Raw genomic sequence first — 20,086 nt, 5'->3', positions numbered from 1 at the left:
AGGGTAAATGAAATCCAGCTGTTTGTTTGAGCCCTCTGATGTAAAAAAAACAAAAAAACATATATATATATAAATATGATGTACGTACATAAGACCCTAAATTACATAGTTAGAAGGCTTTTGTGGATTTGGGTTTCCACGGGCTTTAAGTCTAAAGTTTGCTACAACATACAAGCTGCTTACCAGCACTCATGCCTACCAAAAATAATAGGCTACCAGCCATGTTAAAAAACACCAAATTATTAAAAATGGTAGGTTAAGCAGTTAAGCAGAAATAGAAATCGTGAATTGTAGATGGCATCAGATTAAAAGACCATAAAGTATAGCATGTTATAGGGGTGGAACTTATGTACAAGCTTTGTTCCCTTGCACCATTGAATTTAAATGTGTGCTAAATAAATAAACTCTAAACACCAAACTGAACAGTGATTCATCCAACATTGCTAATAATGTTAGATGATCATCCGAATCATTAAGCTTCATCCTCCAATGACTTGTATTAAAAACTGTGTTGTACCAATCAGTCTTTTAGATCTGGTATACTTCATTGTATAAGTGGAAAATGCACCAAAGTAGCAACAGTTGCATTGATGTAAGATGTGAGACCAGTAGTAACTCCCAATCTGGAAAGCACTTTACATTATTGTGCTACAGTAATTTTACTTTGCTTTCTTAACCCAGCAGGTTCCAACCAACAGTTAACAGACAAAGTCACACTATGGCAGCATCAGCATTCAACAGCTATGGTAAGGTTTGACATCAGAGACTGTTTGTAAAAACAATGCATGTTAATCATTGTTTGGCACAGTTCAGCATGAATAGACAAAGTGGGTCAATGAGGCAAAGAAGGAAACGAGTATATCAGATCAGATCACATAATCACATTATTAGAGAATGGGAGTGTACTTGGTAATAGCTAGCTTAATCCTCTACAAAATGAAAAAAATAATAAAATAAAAAAAACTCACTGAGTTGTGAATGTTCTAATATTTTGTCTCGTTTTACAGCAACTGAGCTCAGGATTATCACATTTGGAAAGAGTGTCCACGAAAAGACAACACTTTGTCATTTAATCACAAGAAAAAATGTATTTCCCAAATCATCAAAGTGCTGTACAGCTACCAATGGAGAGTGGGGGAAACTCCAATTAACAGTAGTGGAAACTTCAGATGTCTTCAATATGTCAGGGGATAAGCTGAAGCATGAGTTGAGGATGTGTGTTGCTAATTGCCTCCCTGGTCCAAATGTTCTGCTGCTGTTAGTGAACCCTAATGATTTCAATGAAGAGGACAGAAGCCAACTTATGTCTATTCTGAGCTACTTCGGTCAAGATGCTTTTAAACACTCAATGGTCGTCAAAACACAATATAAGGAGGTAGACCACTCTTCAGTGGCCCAACTCATCAAAGACTGCAGACAAATGCAGCACATGATTGACTTTGACTTTCCTCACAATGGTCTTCAAGGACTGATTGAAAAGATGGATAACATTGTAAGAGACAACAGGCAACAACATCTAACCTACACCGAAGGGGCTGATCTCATGAAAACACCTGAATCTTTCAACTCCCCACAAAAACCTGATGTTCAAGCACTGATTAATCAGAACACAGACATTGGCTTCTATAGAGGACATCTAAAATACACTTTTGGGGCTGATCCTGTGACAGTATCTTTAACTTCCAAACCTCCACTGAATTTAGTGCTGTTTGGTAGATTTGGAGTTGGGAAGACATCAGCAGCCAATGCCATTATGGGGGAAATGGAGTTTGGTCCATCTGCTCGGTCAGAGTGTGTTAAACATCAGGGAGAGGTGTGTGGACGTCAGGTTTCCCTGGTGGAGCTTCCTGCCTTGTATGGAAAACCTCAGGAGGAAGTGATGAAGGAATCACTCAGGTGTATCTCCCTCTGTGATCCTGAGGGCGTCCATGGCTTCATCCTGGTCCTACCATTGGACCCTCCCACCGATGAAGACAGGAAAGAGTTAGAAACCATCCAGAACACATTCAGCACTCGAGTCAATGACTTCACCATCATCCTGTTCACTGTGGAGTCTGATCCTACAGATCCAGCTATTACAGGGTTTATTGAGGACAGTATCTCAATTCAGGAGCTCTGTAAGAGGTATGGAGGACGATATGTTGTCTTCAATGTTTGGGACCAGCAGCAGGTCTTTGATATCATGCACATTGTAGAAGAGATGAGAGATAAAGAACCCAGATGCTTTACAAAGGAAATGATTGGCAGGCCTGTGAAGCATACAGTCACAAGACCTGTATCCGCACTGGGGATTTTGAAAACATCCAATAGTAACCACAGAGAATGTTACAGGATTGTCCTGTTAGGAAAGACTGGCTGTGGTAAGAGTGCCACTGGAAACACCATTCTGGGCAGAGAGCATTTCATTTCTAAAGTCAGCTCAAAGTCAGTGACACAGATTTGCAAGAAAGAAATAGGACTGATTGATGGTCAGCCTATCGCTGTGGTCGACACCCCCGGCTTGTTTGACACGACTTTCTCCAATGAAGAAGTTCAACAGGATCTTGTGAAATGTTTCAGCTTGTCGGCTCCTGGACCTCATGTGTTCCTACTGGTGCTAAAGATTGGGCGTTTTACAAAGGAGGAAAGAGAAACTGTGGAACTGATCAAGAAGTTTTTTGGCCGCAGATCAAACGATTTCATTATTGTCATATTCACTAGAGGAGACGAGCTTGGAAATCAAACAATTCAGAGTTACATTAAAGACTGTGAAGATTATGTCAAAAAACTGATTGCTGACTGTGGAGAGAGATATCATGTCTTCAATAACAAAGATCAGGGAAATCGCACTCAGGTCAGAGAGCTGTTGACCAAGATGAAATCTATGGTGAACAGAAATGGCTACTACACTCCAGAGATGTTCCAAGAAGCTGAGGCAGCCATACAAAGGGAAGTGGAGAGGATCAAGGAGGCAAATAAAGACGAGAGAGAGAGAGCAAGGATGGATCTTGTGAGAAAACACAATGAAGAAGTAGAAATGACAAAGAAAAAAAGGGAAGCATTAAGACCCAACACTGAAAAAGAAATAGCACAGATTGCTAAATTGCTCATAGAAAGAGAAGAAGATATAAAAAAGCAGCTGGAGAAGAGGAAGAGAGAAGAGGAACAAAGCAAAGAGGAGGAAAAGAAGAGGAAAAAGCAGGAAGAGAGAGAGCGTGACCAGTTGGAGAAGATGCTGAAAGCTCTTGAATGGAAATTAACATTGCAATCACAGGAATATATTGAGAGTAGAGCAGATATAAGAAGACAACAGGAAGCTTGGGAGGAGGAAAGAAAGGTATTCTGGCAAAAACGATATCTAGAAGATGAAAAGAGACAACAGGAAGAGCGAACAAGGCTTGAAAAGCTGAGAGAGGAATATAAGCAGGAGAAAGAAAAACATGCTGATGAAATCAGAGGAGGCCAAGAAGACAAAACATTGAAAGAAATGCAAGAGATTTTAAGAAAGAGACTGGAGGAAATTGAGAAGAAGCATGAGGGGGAGACCAGAAAGCAAGCTGAAGAATGCAATGAGTTCAGAGAGAAATACAGCAATGACTTTTCTGCTCTGTTGGAAAAGCATGGCCAGGAAATGAAAGACCTGAAGGAGATGCAACAAAGAAACACTGACTTAATAATCAAACAGCTCACCGTAAACAAAGCTTATCAAAAAGACTTTGAAAGACTGAACAAGAAACAAGAACAAGAAATTAAAGAGCTAACACTGACATGTTCAACGTGGAATAAAGAGGATCTGAGCAAAGAAATAGAGACATGCAAAAAAAGACATGAGGAAGAAATAAATAACTGGATACATGATCATATTAAAAGAACTGTAAAGTCAAGGACTTGTTGCATTTCATGAGCTTTGTTATGTTGATGTGACAAAAGCTGCATTGCCCAAGTTGTAAAACTGTGAACATTTCTGGTTGAAGAAAGAGGTGGTAACAAATGTTTGGGGTAGTTGTACATACCATGTGTTTTTGTGTATTTTCTGTTACTTTATTGAAAGGGATACTTCACCCAAAATCGATATTCACCAATCATCTACTCACCATCATGCAGAGGAAGGGTTTGGAGAACTTTCAGAGTCATCAAAATGCTTTAGGAGTTCCAGGGGGGGTCCGGCTGGTGACGGATTTTCATATAATGGCGGCAGATAGAGTTCACTTTTGAATCGTCCAAAACACACACTATGAAACATCCAGATACCTCCATACTCGTCTGTACTGACCCAAGTGTCCTGAAGCTGACACATGACATGAAAAAGTTGTTGGATGTATGATGTAAACACGGAAGAACATCTCTCAGCAAATCCGCACATGCTGCTATTTTTCCGAACAATTTTTCCATGTGGCGGCTTCAGGACACTTGGGTCAGTACGGACGAGCAGTATGGAGGTATCTGGATGTTTCATAGGGGGAGAGAGTGAGTGGGGGGATTGACGCGGAGCAAAGGGACTGTCAGGTGGAATCGAACTGGGTCGCTGCAGCGGGTGTGCTCTACAAGGTGAGATGGCTGTACGTCGCTCGCGGCTCGTCATATTTAATCAGCGATATCACCGAGCGTTTCAGTGACGGTGAGCGGCCTGACGCTGCTTCATTAACGCCGCCGCTGTTTCATACTCGGGGCAGACGCACACAGTAACAGCCACCGGTTACCGTTTAGTTACCGTACCGACGAGCTAACGTGTCCTTTTTAGGTTATAACAGGGCTCCAGACTGCGACTAAATGGTCGCATTTTGCGACTAAAATTTGATACAGTGCGAGTAAATTTTTCATCTACTCGCGCATGTGCGACCAGTAAATTTGCCGATTTTTTTTTTTTTTTTAATGACCACTGTGATTGGCTAATGTGTGAAAAGAAGCGTGTGTTTATCTTCTCTACATCTCGGAGCGGAGGAGACGTCTTTCCACAGCGCAGCTCTGTGTGAAACAGCAGGAGACACACAGACCGGTGACCTGCACGTGTGTGTGCTGTGTCACCTGTTTTTTTGTTTTTTTTCGACGGCTCGCTACAAACCTTAAACATCCCATAATATGCTCGCGCTCTCAGCAGCGGTACTCAAATCGTCACAAGGCAACGAAGCAGGTTGACTCGCGCTGCAGAACGCGCTGCACAGACTAGGCTCGGAAATGATTGATCGATTGTTGATTGATAGATCCTTTTTTTTTTGGGCCGTGCGGAGGAGGTTGGGGGGGGGGGGGGTGTCAACGAGTTTGATGCCAAGGAATCCGTGCACATGTGGCTCAGTCAGGGTCATCAGACAAGGAGGCCACCAAGGGCTGGCCTACACAGGCACCTTATACCCCAAGGGGGGGGGGGGGTCTGTTCTAGGATGAGTTTACCACAAGTGGTGTGTCTACTTGTTCTGTTATTGGTCAGTGCAGCCTAAACATTAACTTTATATTTTCAATATATAAACTGTTGCACAATAAAATGTGAATTTAAAACATTATAGTTTCTGCATTTATGCAGTATTTATCAGTAATACAGTGAAAATTAGAGGAAATGTGCAAATTTACTTTGCAAGTCGATTTCGGTGTGTGCCCCTAAATTTTCTGCTTGCGCTCCTAAAATTTTAAGTTAGGGGCCACTGTGCTCCTAGTCAAAAAAGTTAGTCTGGAGCCCTGTATAACCCTGTTGTCAATTGACGGTGCTTCAACCAAACTATACAGCTGTTAGATGATCAGCTGTTTTCCTGTCACTGTTGTTTCAATGTCCCACATTCTTCTTGAGTTTTACAGGGGCATCTCAATAAACTAGAATAACATGGAAAAGTTTGGGCTATTTCCAGTAGTTCAAGTAATAAATCAAATCACGAAAAATAAATCAAATAACGAAAAAGAAGGAAAGATTCACATGGTGGAAAAAAATTCAATGCACTAATTATATTTTAATTGTATTTTAGGAATTTTAGAAACTGTTACCCACAATATCAAAGCATCTTGTTGTTCTTTTTTTCCCCCCTTTTTTTAAATTCACTTTTTATGTTCACAATTACAGATGATTATTATACTTGGAAACTTATGTCAGACATGTCAAAACGGGTTGTTTTTAATTTTTTATCCCATAATACCAATGATTAATAATCATTTTTATTTTACTTCGAAGCGGATGCCTGTTAACTCAAAGCATCTTGTTGATTTGATTTATTTTGTTGTTTAACAATTTTTTTATTATTTTTTTATTATGTATTTTAAGTGATATTATGTATGGGTTGGTATATCGTGTTTATTTTCTGTATGTTATTATTTTAGTCTATTAGTCTGATGTAGAGGATTTATATCCTGTATCAGATGTATTTTCATTAAATTTCATTACACACATGATTACTAAATTGTACTTCAGAATAAATAATGTGTTTTCTTAATTGAAGAAGCAAATGGCATTACATTAAAACTAATCAAAGATGGTTGACTGTTTTTGTTTTCTTTCTCAACATTTGACGAAAGGTTTTTATATTTTGTATTGGGCATTTCTGGGACAGTCCAATGGTAATGCATACAGTAATACTGATATTCAGTGGTGATTCACAATTGTTATGAGAAGAATTCCCATGCTGATGATAAACTGATTAATTTTTGATAAATTCATGTGTTCTGCCCTTAGGTTAACTCTGTGAGCCTTACTGTGTCACCTTATTATCCCAGAGTAACACGGTTACATAACGAATACAGCTAAAACAAGAAAAGTTGATGGGCAACTGTAAACAAATGGAACAACAAACAACGCCATGTAGCCGAACAATGAAACTGTGGCAAAGACAGGTCACCTAATGTCAGTGTTCTGGAAAAGGCTGAGAATCAAATTATTGGTCCTGGCATTATACACATTTTTCAAAAACAGTTGCCTGGGCTTTATGCAGAATGCATGGGAAAAGTGAAAAAGCAATTGTAGGCTACTTACCGTACTTTGCTACTGCTGCTAACTTGTAGTTTGCAACACAAGAGACACTTGCACAAACCTTATAACTATACATGTCATACCATGTTGGGTGGAGATCAATTCACCAATTCAACAAAAAACCTTGTAAATTACCGGCATGTAGCACACCTTCGTGAGCTATCTTTTCATTCAGTGGTACTCAGCTACTTGCCATAACACTTGGTGTGTGTCCTTGAAGTCTTAGAAACATGTTGAAAGCTTTTCCTATTATGATATGTTATGATTTTATAACGGCAGACAGAGCCTTTTAATCCTATCAGTTAACATTGATTAATCGGTTAATGAGCGTCGGTCATCGGTAAAAACAACAATATTCATCCCTACCTACAACTATTTAACAGACAATCATGTTCAGGAAAATACTCCTATACGATTACAAAACTTATGGTGCATGGCTGTAAGGAGTGAAGTGCTGCCTAGTCAGAGACAAGGGAAGAGGACGGACATGTATAAAGTCTGGGTCATTGTGAACAAGGAGAACAACTGCATCCTGACCACAAACTGCACCTGCATGGCTGAGTATGTCATTTAAAATAATATAATGTTAATTAATCTTAGCTTGCTTATGTATGTAACCTCGTCTTCAGTGACTGATTCAGTGACCGTTATCATAGTAAACTTTTCACAACTCATTTGTTCCAATTTTTTTGCTGTGCCTGCGGGCATATCCAGCTTTATCACCATTCAAACCAACATGTCTGACACATTATACTGCTCCAAATTATCAAGTAAAACTTGCACGTTTTCTTATTTTATCAAAACGATGAGTGCAAACAACAGCAAAACAAGACATGATCGCGACTCCTTCTGCTCTCTTTCTGCAGGCAACATGCGTAGTGGAACGTTCAGTGATGTAGACTGATAAGATCGGTCACTAAAGGAGCGAGGGGGACAACAGATTTCCACCAAAGCAAGAGTTCTTACCTGTACTGTACAACCATCATGTTCTGCTCCCCACAGTGTCTGGCACAGCGGATGTACCTCATCCAACTGGATTTACTGGGATCATTACCATCGATAAAGTGCTGTAACGTCCCCTCTGCATCGTAGATCTGGAACAAACAAATACATATGCATACGTATATGAGTTATGAAAAGCATAAGTGCTCTTGCTATAATCACTCTGGCATGAATAGCTGTAGGGCATAAAGGTAAGACAGTGATTTGTTACGATTTGTTTAATGCAGGGTTTCCCGCAGCGCTTTCCTGTTAAGGCGGCCGCCTTAACAACAAAGAGCTGCCGCGTAAACTAACATCTTAAAAAAATAAAAATGTAGCGCTAGTCAAACCCCCCCCCAAAGTTGTAGCAATCACAAAAAAATAATCAGCTGTTTGTTAACCCTTACCCTGTTGTAACGTCAGCGTTACTCTACCAGTTTGTTTCCATTTTCCTCATTAAAAATCTAGGTTATCTCTGAAGACATTTAAAAAAATGAAGACATTGGTCTCAACAATCAATCAATTATAACTCCATGATGATAAAATCTTTAAATTATGATCCTAACAGCATTCCCAATCAACTTGTGAAATCATGATGTCACATGAAAATAAAATATTTAATTGTTAAGTTAATGTTTAGATCCACCACATTTCACCAGAACGGACCAGAAGTCAACTGATTGTTCTCAAATTCATTCTGCAGGACGACAAAAAGCCTCCCAAAAATGTCAATGTCTATATTAAGAACTGTAAATTTAGAAGCATTTCCAGGTCAGTAAACCCACTGAGACACAACTTCAACCAGGAGACTATTGGTGAAACTCCAAACATTTAAGTTTAAATCTTTTATCATTCTTTGACATACTGTAAGTGTGTACGCATAAATTATCCATAACACCTGTAGACACTACATTTTCGCAGTGTTAAGCCACATTAATGGTTATTAAGGTTTTGGTTGAGGTTGATGACCAACTTCCCATTAATAACTTTAATTATTTACAACAATTTGTCTTAAATTTGTGTGCTTTAAGTGCATAGTGAAGGTGTGTCATAGAGGGGAAAAAACTGAAACACTCCTTTTAAGGGCAGCAACATCAAGCTAATTGACTAACTTTAGCTAGGGATCATGTTTCTGTGCTCTAGCCTTGAGCTCCATATTGTAGGCTACACATTACAGACATTTATATGAGTGGACAGCAAAACAGCATCTCCATGACATTTAAATGTATTTATAAAACTCATACAGAAGATCCACAGAATACAAACCCGTGAAATCCAGCAGTTCATTTGACAGACAACAAGCAGCTAGCAGCTAGCAGCTAACTTAGCTAACCTCACCAACCGTTACACCTAGGTAGCACCGCCATCTTGTGGTGAAACTGGAGCACCGTTTTAACGGTAAAAAGCTGTAAAATACAACACTGTAGGACACGCAGAAACAAACAGCAGGTCACTTCGAGTGGGTTTCAAAGTTCATTTCGGCTCGACGGCGCCGAAAAGTAGGTTTTTGCGCGATTAAATGTCCGCAACAAATCCGCTCGGAAAGTCAACAAACCAGACGTCACTTCACTTCCGTATCATTCCGCGCTGCGCTGAACCACTACATTACATTACAGAACTGCAGCCGATGCGCGCAACGTCAAGTAGTTCCTTCTATCAAACGTAAATCCGTCCTCTGTCAAAATAAATGTCAACAGAAAAAAAAAATCTAGATTTAGAGCAGCATGATGAACACTTAACTCTACTGTGTGTGACTGCATTTTATTTAATCTAATGGATTATAGTTGATTATCATTGACCTGCTGATCAGTTACTATTAGGCTATTGTTCCTGTTTTATGTAGCCTTGTATTTAATTACTCAGATCAAATAGTTTTAAGGGACAATAAACCAAGCAATAACAGTCAATACAATAGAAAATAATAAATCAAACTGTAATATTGTAATTTGCAAAGATTTAGGGAAGAAAATATATAGTGTCTGTTTGTATCTTACGTTTGACTATGGTTGAGGCTATAATATAAAACATAAGAGGAACAAGATGGGATATTTTCCTCACTGCAAATGTAGTTGCTTGATTTAGTAAAAAAAAAAAATAGAAAATGGTGGGAAACAATGACGGCAAAACAAACTGGTAATAAATTAAAGTATATTGGTCTTAAAATGGGAGGATTATTAAATTATAATGCATTTATGTACTTTATTTGATGTTACTGGCCCATTCTCCTCTTCATTCATATGGCTGCAGGGTATTTTTCCTCTGGCCTTCGATGTAAAAGCAGACATGGTAGCCTATATAAACGCATTAGGACACATTACAGATGTGGCAGAGCAGAGGGGAGGACAGTCGATGTTTAACTGCTGAGGAAGTGCAGTCTCCTCTTTAAGTCACAATATTTACAGCAGTTTTAAGGATATAGAAGTATTTCATGACACCAACAAGTCCACCTTAAATCAACAAAACGTTACGCAGGTGATCGACTGTCGGTGCTTTAGGAATATTTATGATAAAGCAAAGTCAGAACCTGTTTATTTTTCACATAATGGCGCAGTCATGTTTCACTTTAAAGTTTTGCACTTGCAGCTCAGACAAAAAGAAAAAGAAATAACTCGAACTGATGTGAAATGTTTTAAACAACAAATCATTAGTCTGCCGTGTGTTATTACAGAGCGGCTGGGTGTTAAACCTTATACACAAACCTGATTTACACCTGCTTTAAAAGCCTCGCCGCTGCTGCCGCTGCCGCTGCCAGACGCCAAAACAACTCCTGAGCTCTAAAAATACTTTTACAGAAGGTGTGAAACATGAACCAAACAAGAACAGGAGGAGGAAACAGGACGCGTCTCAACAGGAGCATCAGGACTTTTTATTGAACGTTAAAATATTAAAATCTAAAGCTCAGATTAGAGATCTTAATGACCCCATGACCTCTCCTCTAGTGCCACCTACAGGACAGACGCCACCCTGCAGCAGAGTCAAGGCAGCAGTAAATCAATCACATACAAACTCTTCATTAAAACTGATTAAAAATATTTGATCTTTTTGATTTTATTTCAGCTTTTGAAGGTTAAAAGTTAAAATATCTTCCCTCATGCAGCAGCATTCAACTAAAACACTGATTCACACACTCGTAGAAACAGAACCAAACAATAATACAAAAGAAATCCAGCACCATAAATATTTGTATTGTATTTATGAAGCTAAAACATCTTTTTCAGTTGAATATATTTGCATTTTCTTTATTTCTTGAAAAGGCCTGGGCAATGAGACGAAGAGCGTTATATAGTTGAGAACTGAAAGTGATCTGAAATTGTGTATTTATGTGTCACACCTGTGTGGCAGGTAATACCAACAGGAAGGACTGTCTATAGTCTTTATTTCTTGTATTTGTCATTAAATGTATCTTGTAATCCCATAGGGATGGGCCACAGTGGTGCATGACATGAAAATCTAAAATTTCATTCATTATTGTATTGTTTTTATTCCTTGTGGTGTATTGTTAGTTGTATTTTATTTATTTATTTATTAGGGACTATATGGACGTAAATTAGCGGCTCGGCTATAATCCGGCATATTTACTGCAGTATTTTATACCAATGTTCATTAATATGCACTGTCCCTACTCAAATAAAATATTTTTTCTTTCTTTCTCTCCTCCCCCTTTCTTTGGCCGCACAACTAAATCAAGAAACATGACCCGGACCGACATTTTTTTTTTTTTTACTCCTCCGTTGTTCTCCAAATCTAGCACTTAAAATTTCTGACTCCAGCACTTTATTACCCAACTCTAGCACTTTAACCCACCACCACCTACTGGACCACCTGTGCCTACTGTGAACCACGATTGTATTGTGTTGTACAGCTTTTGTCTTACCGACGTATTATGATTGTATTACTTTCTCTTTTTTTTCTTTCTAAAAAAAAAAAAAAAACCTGCTCCATGTTTTTAAATACTACTTGTGTTTTCTTTAACCTGCTTGTTTCTATTTCGGGATAGGGAGATTGTCAATGGAAATTAGCCTTTTAGCTATAGAATTGAGTACATTTACATTTTAACTTTAAAATGAATGAATGAATGCTTTATTTCAAACATGTGAACAATATATCACCCTTGAAGCACTTTAACCCATACAACGCATATATGTTGTATGTTTGAAAAGGAGTATAGGAAGAAGCATTAGCTTATTAATTCCTGCCCCTTCTCCACTTAGTACCTAGTACTAGGTTAACAAATAATCACCAACAATCAACAACACCGTAACTGGTTGTGTCAAAATAAATAAAATAAATGACAATTATGACAGAATGTGAGAACCCTAGTGTTTGTCATACCCCTCTTCATCCCTGTACCTTGTATAATACCATCTGTTTATCAATGTACATGGTCCCTCTTTATCAAATAAAAGGAACTGAATTGAATTATTATTATTATTATTAGGGAAATTCTCCAGTAGAAGAGGTGTGACTGGTGTAACGGTGTAAAACCACAGTAAGAAACAAACAACACAGGTTGGTTCAGTTCTCACTTTGCTCTGTTATGGATTAGAAACCAGTAGATAAACCAACACAGATCTGGAGATTCCAGCGATTAAACGACACGACCGACTTCATCATTAATCCATCCTGATGCACACAGACTGTATAGAGGAGTGTGTGTGTGTGTGTGTGTGTGTGTGTGTAAGGTGACGACCTGCAGCCGATAGCGGACGACACAGGATCAATGAGTGTGAACGACGCACACAGAAACTCACAGTTTAAAGCCATAACAGCCTCTTTTAGCTTCACTTTCTTTCTTCTCTTCACTGTGTTCCTTCCACGGGGCTGATGTGTTATTTATATTGTGCTTTTTACCCACTCTGCACTGAGTGTGTCGCTCATAAACACACCACTTGTAAATGTCTGTGTGTGTGTGTGTGTGTGTGTGTTCTCCTCCCACTCTGGGCTGTTGTTTAAAGCTTTTGTTACTCGCAGCCATTTGTCACTGACGCCTGTTTAAACAAATCACGGTGCGTTTAACAGCCTCGTGCTGCTCCGCCTCCGGGGTGAAAACAGACCCGACACCCCGACACCGGGGCTGAAAAACCACTAAAACTTAAAGTAAAACTCAACCGAAAACTTCTCTGGTTAAATGTTATGTTTTTATGTTGTTACACCTTTAACTATGCACCTTTTATTTTGTGTATCTTTTCTATTTCCTGTTGTTTTAATAATAAAGGAGGAGTTACGATATTAACCAAATATTAACGTGGCTGTAAAGAGTCGGTTTGGTTGTTGCGTAAAAGTCCTGTCTGGTTTATGATTTGAATTTCCTGCTGTTTCCCCTTCAAAATAAAACCACAGAGGAGTTTATTTAGTCACATAAACTGTAGAGTAAAACAACTGGGAAATATAAAGAAAAGATACTGGGTCAGTGGACATTTTTAAATAACTGAAACCCAACATGTTTATTCCATTTTATTAAATTATTGTATTTTATTTATCCTATTTTTTTTAAAATTTTCATTGTAAAGCACTTTGAGCTGCATTGTTTGTCTGAAAGGTTCTATATAAATAAAGTTATTATGATTATCTTATTACTCATAACTTAGGCTACTACATTTTTATTGTTATATTTTATTTTATATTATATTTTATTATTTCTCTACTTGACTCCCTTCATCAATGCACAAAGCCTTTTGTTAGGTTATACATGTTTACTTTTTATATCATTTTATATCATTTTATCATATCATTGCTGCTGGACGATCTGAATTTCCCTCCTATAGGGATTAATAAAGTATTTTCTATTCTATTCTATTTATATCTGTCGCAGCACTATGAGCAAGTGTTGTATTTAAATAAAGTTTATTTGCATTGTTATTTTTCTGCGGTAATAATAATCAATATTGTAGACTAGAGTAACATCTGAGTGTTTTGTTTTCAGTAAATGTCTGACAGAATATAACAGGTGACAGGTGTGTATCTATTTCCTGATGATAATAAAATCCAGTTTCTTTTTCTTTTAACGATAAGTGAATAAATCAAAACGTACTATTTATCCTCATATATAATAATATATAATAATATATAATAATAAATCTGAGCTGGTCCTCTGACTCGGTGACCGGCCTCTGACTGGACCGTCGGCAGCTGGTTTCCATGCCGACGTCGTTCCGTCAAAGACGTTTCGTCCTCTCGAGTGTTTATCGAATCCATCGCCGCAAAAATTCCTTCGTCAAGACAAACGGCCAAATATAACAAGTTGTTTAGTTCAACCGACAGAAAATGTTGCAAACACTGTCAGAGCGGCGAGAGGGGGAAGAGGAGGAGGAGGAGGAGGAGAGGAGGAGAGGAGGAGGAGGAGGAGGAGGAGGAGGAGAGGAGAGGAGGAGGAGGAGAGGAGGAGGAGGAGAGGAGAGGAGGAGGAGGAGGAGGAGGAGAGGAGGAAGAGGAGGTGAGGAAGAGGAGGAGAAGGAAGAGAGGAGGAGGAGGAGAAGAGGAATGGAAGAGAAGGAGGAGAGGAGGAGAGGGAGAGGAGGAGGAGGAAGAGGAGAGGAAGAGGAGGAGGAGGAGAGGAGGAGGAGAGGAGGGGGAGAGGAGGAGGGGGAGGAGGAGGAGGAGAGGAGGAGGAGGAGGAGAGGAGAGGAGGAGGAGGAGGAGGGGGAGAGGAGGAGGAGGAGAGGAGGAGGAGAGGAGGAGAAGGAGAGGAGGAGAGGAGGAGGAGGAGAGAGGGAGGAGAGGAGGAGAGGAGGAGGAGGAGAAGGAGGAGGAGGAGGAGGAGGAGAGAGGAGGAGAGGAGGAGGAGGAGGAGAGGAGAGGAGAGGAGGAGGAGGAGGAGAGGAGAGGGGGAGGAGATGGAGAGAAGGAGAGGAAGAAGAGGAGGGGGAGGAGGAAGAAGAAGGAGGAGGAAGAGGAAGAAGAGGAGGAGGAAGAAGAAGGAGGAGGAAGAGGAAGAAGAGGAGGAGGAAGAGGAAGAAGAGGAGGAGGAGGAGGAAGAAGAAGGAGGAGGAAGAGGAAGAAGAGGAGGAGGAGGAGGAAGAGGAGAGGAGGAGGAGGAGAGGAAGAGGAAGAAGAAGGAGGAAGAGGAGAGGAAAGGAGGAGGTGGAGGAGGGGAAGAGGAAGAGGAAGAAGGAGGAGGAGTAAAGAAGGAGGAAGAAGAGGAGAAGGAGGAAGGGAATAAGCAGGAAGAGGAGGAGGAGGAAAGTAAAGAAGAAGGAGGAAGAGGAGGAGGAAGAGGAGAAGGATGAAGATTCTCTGCTCTAACTCTTTATCTAACTGATCTGATCATTATTGATCATTGATGAAGCAGCCGATCACTTCCTGTCTCTGTGGTTCTGGTCCAGACGACGACGCGTTCAGTTCACTGACACCGACGGAAAACAGGAAAGCAAATATCTGAAATAATAAATAATAAGTTGATTGATTAATAAAGTGTCAGTTTGTTTATTATCATCATCAGTTATAGATCAGATCGGCTGCAGCTGCTCGCTCCACTTTCTGTCTCACAACACACCAGTTCAAACAGGAAAACGTGTCGAAGTCGGTTCAACTACGACACGTTTTCACTGTGAGACGCCACAAAGACGAAAGAATCTGACGAGATTTACACAGTTAAATAATAGAAATAAATAAAAGTCTTCACATTTTTAACATTTGGACTTTCTAACAGAACAAAACAGGTCCTAATAAAGTGACAGAGTGAGTGAGTTTTAAAGTTATTGAGCTTTTTACAGAGTGAGTGTGTTACATTTACAAGAGCCAGAGGAGCTAAGAGGAGAGGATTAACTCTCTCAGACACACACACACACACACACACACACACACACACACAGGCCGTTGTGTGTGTGTGTGTGTGTGTGTGTGTGTGTGTGTGTGTGTGTGTGTGTTTTAAGAGGGTGGATTACTGCTCTCTCTTTCAGTCATTGATCTCAGCTGTCAGTGCTTCACTTACTGCTCTGTCACTGTCCACACACACACAGTTTGAGGCTACACTGCAAAAACTCAAATATCTTACCAAGTATATTTGTCTTATTTCTAGTCAAAACAAGTCTCATTCTACTTAAAATAAGACTCATCACATTAAAAAGCAGCTTGTTTTTAGACACTTTTTACTTCTTTCGAGCAGATTTTCACTTGAAATAAGTAGAAAAATCTGATGGTGGAGCAAGTTTTTCTTCCTTATTACAAGCACAAAGAACTTGCTTTCACTGGCAGATTTTTCTACTTATTTCAAGTGAAAACGAGTGAAAATGATCTAAAAACAAGTTAATTTTTAGGTGATGAGTCTTATTTTAAGTGGAAAGAGATTAGTTTCGGCTAGAAATGAGACATTTTGACAAGAAATAAGACAAACATTCTTGGAAAGATTTAGAGTTTTTGCAGTGTGATGCTGAGACGGAGGCCGATGCTGTAAAAAACTTTCAGCTTCACATCGCACAAAGCACAAAAGAAAACACACAGAACCAGCACAAGTAGCTACCAACACCAGTACCAATTTCAGTCCCACAACCAGCTACTACAAGTCAAAGCTTCTGGTAGATGGATCTAGTATCGGTATCGGTACTAGTCAGAAGTTCCCCACTACCAGGACCACTACCAGGACCAGGACCACTACCAGGACCAGGACCACTACCAGGACCAGGACCACTACCAGGACCAGGACCAGCCTCTGTTTCACCACCAGCAGCACCAGGTCTGGCACCAGTACCAATCAAAGCTCAGTCAAAAACTCTTTCTCTCCCAAGTTGCCGTGCTCGGTGTGTTCAGGTGCAGTGGGAAAGCTCCCGTTTGTGTCATTATAAACACAGGAATATCAACTCTTGACTTGCTTCAAGTAAAATAAACTTCTCGGTGCATGTTTGAGTCGCCACCTGACGCTGTCTGTGGAAAAAAAAAAACTGTGGCTTTGAGGGATGTAAACAGCCTAAGCAGCAGAACTTCAATCCGCTCCCATTCATCGCTGCCGTGGCGACGCGGGGACAGACACAACTACCGCAAAACAGGAGACATTAAACTGAAAATCTTCAGATTCCTTCTTTTAGACCTAAAATGTTAGGGAAATACACCCCCGAGTTAGCCTGACAAGCCAGATTATATCATTAAAATGTCTAGTCTGGCAACGACCGGTAGACCTCGGCTCAATCCAGGGGGCGGGATGAAGGCTGTCTTTCAAACTGCCTCTGCACCAATAGGGTAGCGCTACGACCAATCAGAGCAGAGAGCAGGATGACGTTAGCCTGACAAGCCAATTAAAAGGTATGACGTCATCGCGTTAAGCCGCCCAACGACTCTCTAAACAGATAGAGCGCTGTGATTGGTCAACACAAACGGTGTTCGAGACTCAAAAAGTTCCTATATGGCTCGTTTCTAGACCCACCTACGGAGCAAATAGATTTGCTGCCGCTAGGGTGCAGCTAGATTTCTAGGCTATTTAAAGCAGAAGTAAGTGATTTGTGTTAATATAAGTCTTAAATAGTTGTATCTTCCGACAGCAATCACTTATATAGAGTGTTTGGACCGAAACACGAGTCTGTCAGTCACTCTGCTCTGCTCTGAGCCCAGGAGAAAACTTTCCTTGTATCCTACAAGTTTTATCCAATGAGGAGAGAGAACGGCATAAAGGGACATTCCTCTCTGTGTGTGCAGCCAAGGGATGCGCCTGAATGTGGTGACATAGGGACGAGGACCAGTAGATCCATGACGAGGGCGGGGGCTGCTAACTCCATCGGCTGACAAGACGTTATGGTGCGTTCAAGGAAACTCGTAACTCGTGTTTTTCCGACCTGTGAAGTCGTACCAGTTCGATCTGGTACGAGTTCACGGGTCGGAAGTTACGAGTGGCCGTTATAGTGACTTTCACAGGTAAAACAGGTCGGAAAAACACGAGTGGGTTGCCTGGAACGCCACAAAGTCGTAAGTTGTGACTTGAAGCTGTAATTTACGGTTTCAAAAGCCTGCCTGGAACGCAGCATTAGCCAAAACGACCGGATCGCTTACTTCTGCTTTAAGTACAGTACTCAAGTAAATTTACTCCGTTACAACTTGTCCACCAGAGCGTTGTGGAGTTGTTGGATTGTGTATTTGATGAGTTTGATGAAGGAAAGGTGAAAATACCACAAGCTGTGCAGAGCTCACGTCTCTGCCCCACTGATCTCAAAACAGCTTGCACCAACAATTAAAGGTAACAAACCTACTGCTATGGCTATAGGGATTATGATGAGGAGAATTTGCCAAAATGTTGAACTATCCCTTTAAGGTGGAAATCCTGCATAGTTCCTCTTTAAAGTACAACCACAACAACAGGTGAGTGGTGTCTCCAGTATTAGAACAAAAGCATCAGATATAAACATGTTAAACACTCCTGATGTCTGACTGACGACTGCACAGCCTCATCCAACAGCTGAGTGTGTGTGTGTGTGTGTCTGTGTGTGTGCGTGTGTGTGTGTGTGTGTGTGTGCGCAGACAGAAAGTGTGTCTGAAATTTACTGACAGTGTCTCGACCTTTTGACCTTATTACAGAGAGTAAATCTGCTGCTTGTCTGAGCCGAGCGGGAGGAGAGATACTGTGTGTGTGTGTGTCTGTGTGTGTGTGTGTGTGTGTGTGTGTGTGTGTGTGTGTGTGTGTGTAGACAGGAATGTGCTTCAGTTATCAGTTGAAAACACTTAGCCGCGGCTCTGAACACACAACTGGCATGTAAATGGGGCCCGTGTGTGTGTGTGTGTGTGTGTGTCTGAAACGTGTTTATCAGCGAGTGTGTGACGTGTGTGTGTGTCAGTGGGTCACTAATGCAGCTGTGAGTCATCATGTCAGACAAGAGTGTTACAACACTTTGTCTCACACACACACACACACACACACACACACACACACACACACACACACACACACACACACACACACACACACAGATGAGTGTATCTATCTACCACGTTTGTATTTTTACATTTGAAGATTCACATGAGAAAAATGTCTCAGCTCATCGAGGTCAGAGACAGTCCGTCAGCATCCTTCATCATCTCCTCCTCCTCCTCCTCTTCATCAGAACCACCCTGTCGTCTCCTCCTCCTCCTCCTCCTCCTCCTCCTCTTTCTCCGTTTTCACTCTAAATCCTGTAAAACTGTTCCTGAGAGCCGATCAATGCTCACACACTTCTCCTCTACAGCTAATCAATGAAACTCCACTAATTCTACTGTTATCTGCTCTCTTCATCAGCCTCCTCCTCCTCCTCCTCCTCCTCCTCTTCCTTATCTTACCATGTCTCCTCCTCCTCCTCCTCCTCTTCTTCTTCATCTCCTTCCACCTTCACTTCTTTTCCCTTTCCCTCCATCTGTTGATTGTCTAATTTACCTGGACATGTCCACTTTTTACGTCCTATCCGGGGCGCCCGGGCAGGTTTTATAAATTCATGAAAATGTCCGGTTTTCATTGTTTTTCACGGGACCATTAAACTGACTTGACTGGCGCTTTGCACAGAATACTCTGGTATTTTGTTGCGTCTCTGACGTAGCTAATTCCCGAGAGGCTGCCTCTGTGTGTGTGTGCGGCTCTGTGACGCGCTAATGCAGAGGCAGCAGACGTCACATCGGAGCAGCGTTTCCTCTGCTCACAAAATACCGAAGCGCAAGTTCTGGAGAAGAACGGCCGGTAGTCCAGGAAGGCCGGCGGCTGACATGTAGTCACTGTTTTCCTTTTCTTTTTTCTTTTCTAAATACCCGAAAGTCGTGTTTATCTGTGACCAGGGCCGGTCCAAGCCTCCATGGGGCCCTAAGGGGCCCTCTATTATTGCCAATAATACTGATTATTGATGATTTACACACCTAGCTACTACAAACTAATTTAAATTTTTCTAATCTGTCATTACGGATCATCATCCCAGCCTGGAAAGTTTTTAGCCATCTATGGTTTTTAATCTGAAATGATATCAAATTCAGCCAAAAGTTCAGCCTGGGGTTGTTGTTCTGGGCAAATTGAATCGTAGGCAACTGGACTTGTATTTGTCTGGGAAGACGTTTCGGTCTAGCTAGTGCAGACTAGTGAAACTTGTTGCGTACAAACTGATGAAGCCCCTTGGATAAGAGGCCAAACATCTTCCCAGACAAATACAAGTCCAGTTGCCTACGATTCAATTTGCCCAGAAAAAGAACGATGACCTGGATGAATGAGGTTGGGGTTGATTTACACTTAAAAGTGTATATATATAG

The 20,086-nt window shown here is 40.8% G+C and overlaps 2 protein-coding genes across 2 annotated transcripts in view; one reads left to right on the top strand and one right to left on the bottom strand.

The window, feature by feature from the left end:
• prdm6 (PR domain containing 6) overlaps nt 1–20,086 on the bottom strand; it is a 130,701-nt gene that overhangs the window by 85,722 nt on the left and 24,893 nt on the right. The window contains exon 5 of the mRNA XM_085785795.1: nt 7,892–8,019. Within this exon, the coding sequence (XP_085641921.1) occupies nt 7,892–8,019 (128 nt within the window). The remainder of the gene's footprint in view (nt 1–7,891; nt 8,020–20,086) is intronic.
• Nucleotides 744–6,636, top strand: LOC146980822 (GTPase IMAP family member 8-like). The gene is made up of 5 exons (XM_085787937.1): nt 744–751; nt 973–1,531; nt 1,652–3,149; nt 3,366–3,794; nt 6,632–6,636. Exons 1-5 carry the CDS (start codon nt 744–746, stop codon nt 6,634–6,636), a joined length of 2,499 nt encoding a protein of 832 aa, XP_085644063.1.

The sequence above is a fragment of the Trachurus japonicus genome, chromosome 9, assembly GCF_045865225.1.
Source record: "Trachurus japonicus isolate A0001 chromosome 9, Traja_1.0".
In the NCBI taxonomy this organism is placed as follows: domain Eukaryota; kingdom Metazoa; phylum Chordata; class Actinopteri; order Carangiformes; family Carangidae; genus Trachurus; species Trachurus japonicus.
The sequence above is the reverse complement of the archived record's forward strand: the minus strand, read 5'-3'. Positions and strand labels throughout refer to the sequence as shown.